General features: G+C 78.2%; 1 protein-coding gene across 1 annotated transcript; it reads right to left on the reverse strand.

The window, feature by feature from the left end:
* Nucleotides 1-1,936: 1,936 nt before the first annotated feature.
* AURANDRAFT_16360 (hypothetical protein) lies at nucleotides 1,937-2,251 on the reverse strand (the record flags this gene model as incomplete). The annotated part of the gene is made up of 1 exon (XM_009036832.1): nucleotides 1,937-2,251. A coding segment is annotated over one exon (315 nt), but the record flags the coding sequence as incomplete, so codon positions are not given.
* Nucleotides 2,252-3,386: the final 1,135 nt, after the last annotated feature.

Here is a 3,386-nt window from a genome sequence, read left to right on the forward strand (position 1 = left end):
CCCCTGCGGGAGCCCTCCAGGGCCCGGGCGAGTTTGCACGAAGGTGCACGCAAGAAGTACTGCAAGTTGCATACCTGCGGACGGTTCGACGCTGCCCGAGCATGTTCGGCCCGGCGTACCCCATGAGCCACGTCGGCCCGACGTACGTGCGCAAGGGCGACCCCTGGCATCCCAAGGCGCTCCATCCCGTGGCTTCCGGCCGGCGGCGAAGCAGTCGAGCCGAGCTGCGCGGCGCAGCGGGTCGCCGCTGGCATGTCACCGGCAATCTCAACTCGCGCGGCCCGGTGACGTGCGTCCTGACGCCGCGGCGGCGCCGCGCCGAGGCGGCGCCGCCCGCGGCCGACGGCGACGCTATCGCGCGCGCGGCCGCCGCGCTCGCGGCGGGGTCGCCGCCGAAGCGGGCCGACGACGACGGCCTCGCCGCCGCCGCCGCCGCGCTCGCCGTCGAGGCCGGGTCGCCGCCGAAGCGGGCCGACGACGACGGCCTCGCCGCCGCCGCCGCCGCGCTCGCCGTCGAGGCCGGGTCGCCGCCGAAGCGTGCCGACGACGACGACGGCCTCGCGGCCGCCGCCGCCGGGCTCGCCGCGGCGACGTCGCCGCGCGCCGGGGACGACGACGCGCTCGCCGCGGCCGCGGCCCAGCTGTCGGGGGACGACGGCTGGGGCATGTAGTCGAGCCGCCCTTAGCCGCGCGCGGCCCGGAGGCGCGCGGAGCGGCGGTAGGAGACGGAGTAGGCCTTGGCCGCGGGGAGCTTGCGGACGAGGAGGAGCGACGACGTCCCCGGCGGGAGCGCGACCTTGACGACGGGGTCGACGACGGCGAGGGCGACGACGCGGCCGTCGGCGTCGAGGGTCGCGCGCGCCACGTCCGCGCCCTCGAGGTCGAAGGTGACCGTCTCCTCGAGCACGCGCGCGGCGGGCGGCGCCGTCGCGTTGGTCCAGAGCAGCGCGAGCGCGGACTCGCCGTCGCGCGACCACGTCCGGAGCGTCACGCCCGCGCCCCCGTCCCACGCGGCGTAGTCCGCCGCCTCGGCCTCGGGCGAGAGCCGCGCGAAGGCGGCAAACGCGTCGGCGAGCGCGAGCTCGGCGGCGCGCGGCGCGAGCGGCGTGCACGCGCACCGCGCCGGGCCGTAGGTGCTGCAGACGAAGGTGCCGTCGAGCGGGCCGTCGCCCTTGGCCGCGGCGTCGTAGGTCTCGACGACGACGAGGTACGTCGCGCCGCCCTCGAGGGCCCACGCCGCGCGGCAGTCGCGCGCCCCCTCGAACGCGTCGCCGGACGTGCCGAGGTGCGCGGGCATGCCCGCGCCGGCCGCGAGGCGGATCGCGCGGAAGCGCACGGCGCGGTACGAGTCCGCGCGGACGGCGCCCGCGCGGACGTCGGGCTGGCGGATCGACACGGCGAAGCTTCCCGACCGGCTCGGCCGGACCTTGAGCGCCGCCGCGCGCGCGCCGCCGGCCGCGAAGGCGAGCCGCGGCGAGTGGGAGTACTGCGCGTGGTCGTCGACGGCGCAGACGGCGACCTCGTCGAAGACGTTCGCGACGTCCTCGACGCTCATGAAGAAGACGCCGTCCGCGGCGACGTCGTGGCCGAGCGTCCGCCGGAGGTCGTCGCTCCACTCGTCGCTCCCGTCGCTCCACGCGCCGCGCCACTCGACGCCGTTCGCCCAGGGGTTCCGCAGCTTGAGGAGCCGCGCGCCGCCGCGCTCCTGCCGGGCGCCCAGGACCGCGTAGGCGTGCTCCTCGACGATGCCCACGAGCTTCTGGAGGTCCTGCGGGTGGTCGCCGACGCTGAGCGCGGCGACGTGGCCCCGCGCGGCCGCGGCCGACGCCAATTCCCAGAGCCGGTCCGCGGCCGCGGCCGCGTCGGCGACGCCGGCCCGGAGCCGCGTCCGCGTCGACGGCGCGCCCGTGAGCGTCTCGAGCACGGCCGCCGTCGACCCGGCTTCGATCGCCGCGTAGGACCCGTAGACCTTGGCGAAGGCCTTCTCGTAGAGTGACACCCAGAGCTCGCCGTCGGTCCGCGACGCCGCGAAGAGCGGCCGGCCGTCCCGCGCGGGGAGCGCGTCGTCGACGAGCACGAGCCGCTTCTCGCCGTGGAGGTAGAGGCGCGCGCCGTAGATGCCCGCGGCGTTCACCTCCGTCGTCCGGAAGAGGCGGTGCACGCGGCCCGGCCGCTCCGCGAGGACGCAGAGCGCCGAGAGCAGGTAGCAGTCGCCGAGGCCGCCCTGCGCGACGTCGTAGGGCGACGGGTTCTGCACGAAGATGCGCCCGCGCGGCGCGAGCGCGCGCGCGCGGACCCACGCGACGTCGCCCCAGCGCTTCGCGGCGACCGTCGCCGCGTCGCCGAGCGACGGCACGTTGGCCGCGGGGAAGTCCGGATCGGACCAGGGGACGCCGCGGCGGATGACCGCGTCCGCGTCCACCGGCGCGAGGTCGTCGACGGCCGCGCGCGACCGGACGGCGACGGCGTCGTCGAGCTCCGCGGCGCGGAACGGCCGCGGCGCCGCCGCCGCCGCCTCCTTCGCCTCCGCGTCCCCGGCCGCCGCGTCGTCGCCGTCGACGCCGCGGAGCTGCCCGATCACGCGCACGGCGTCGCCGAGGAGCGCGCGGAGCCGCGCGTTCTCGGCGCGTTGATCGGCGAGCTCGGGCGCCGCCAGGCCGTCGATGAGGCGCTCCTGCAGCCCGTGCAGCTCGTTGAGCACGGTCTTGCTCCCGGACCCGCCCATCGTCCCAGCGCACTTCGGCGCTAGTGTGAAAAAGCTAATGTTACCGTACAACGTTCGCGCGTCTCGTGGCCATGGAAACTTCCATGGAAGGCCTCGTGGAAGAGTCGTGCCTCGCGGCGAGGAGCTCGCCGAGGCGCCAGCCCATCGCGTAGCACGTGAGCATGGGGTTGACGCTCGGCAGCTCCGGCATGGCGGCCGCGCCGGCGACGTAGAGGCGCGGCGCGCCGCGGACCTCGAGCGTCTCCGCGTCGAGCGCGGCGCCGCGCGCCGCGCCGCCCGCGGGGTGCCAGAGCGAGGCGGCGCGCGTCGCGAGGAACGCGGCGCGCGCGGCGCCGTCGGCCCGCGGCGGCGGCGCGAGGCCGAGGCCCCGGAGGAGCGCGCCGAGGAGCGCCTCGAGCGCGCGGTCCGCGGGGCTCCAGCGCGCGGCGCTTCGGAGCTCCGCGCGGAGCCCGTCCGCGACGTCCTCGGCCGCGTCGAGGCCCCGCGCGAGGGCCGCGGCGTCGCGGGGCGACAGGGGCGCGCCGCCGCCGGCGTCGGGCCGCGACACCGTCGCGACGACGGCGCCGACGTCGAATGGCTCCGCGCCGCGGGGCCACGCGGCGCGCGCGGCCGCGGCCGCGGCGCCGAGCGCGGCCTCGGCGAACCGGAGCGCGGGCCGCGG

This window comes from Aureococcus anophagefferens (genome assembly GCF_000186865.1).
Source record: "Aureococcus anophagefferens unplaced genomic scaffold AURANscaffold_5, whole genome shotgun sequence".
NCBI classification, from domain to species: Eukaryota; class Pelagophyceae; order Pelagomonadales; family Pelagomonadaceae; genus Aureococcus; species Aureococcus anophagefferens.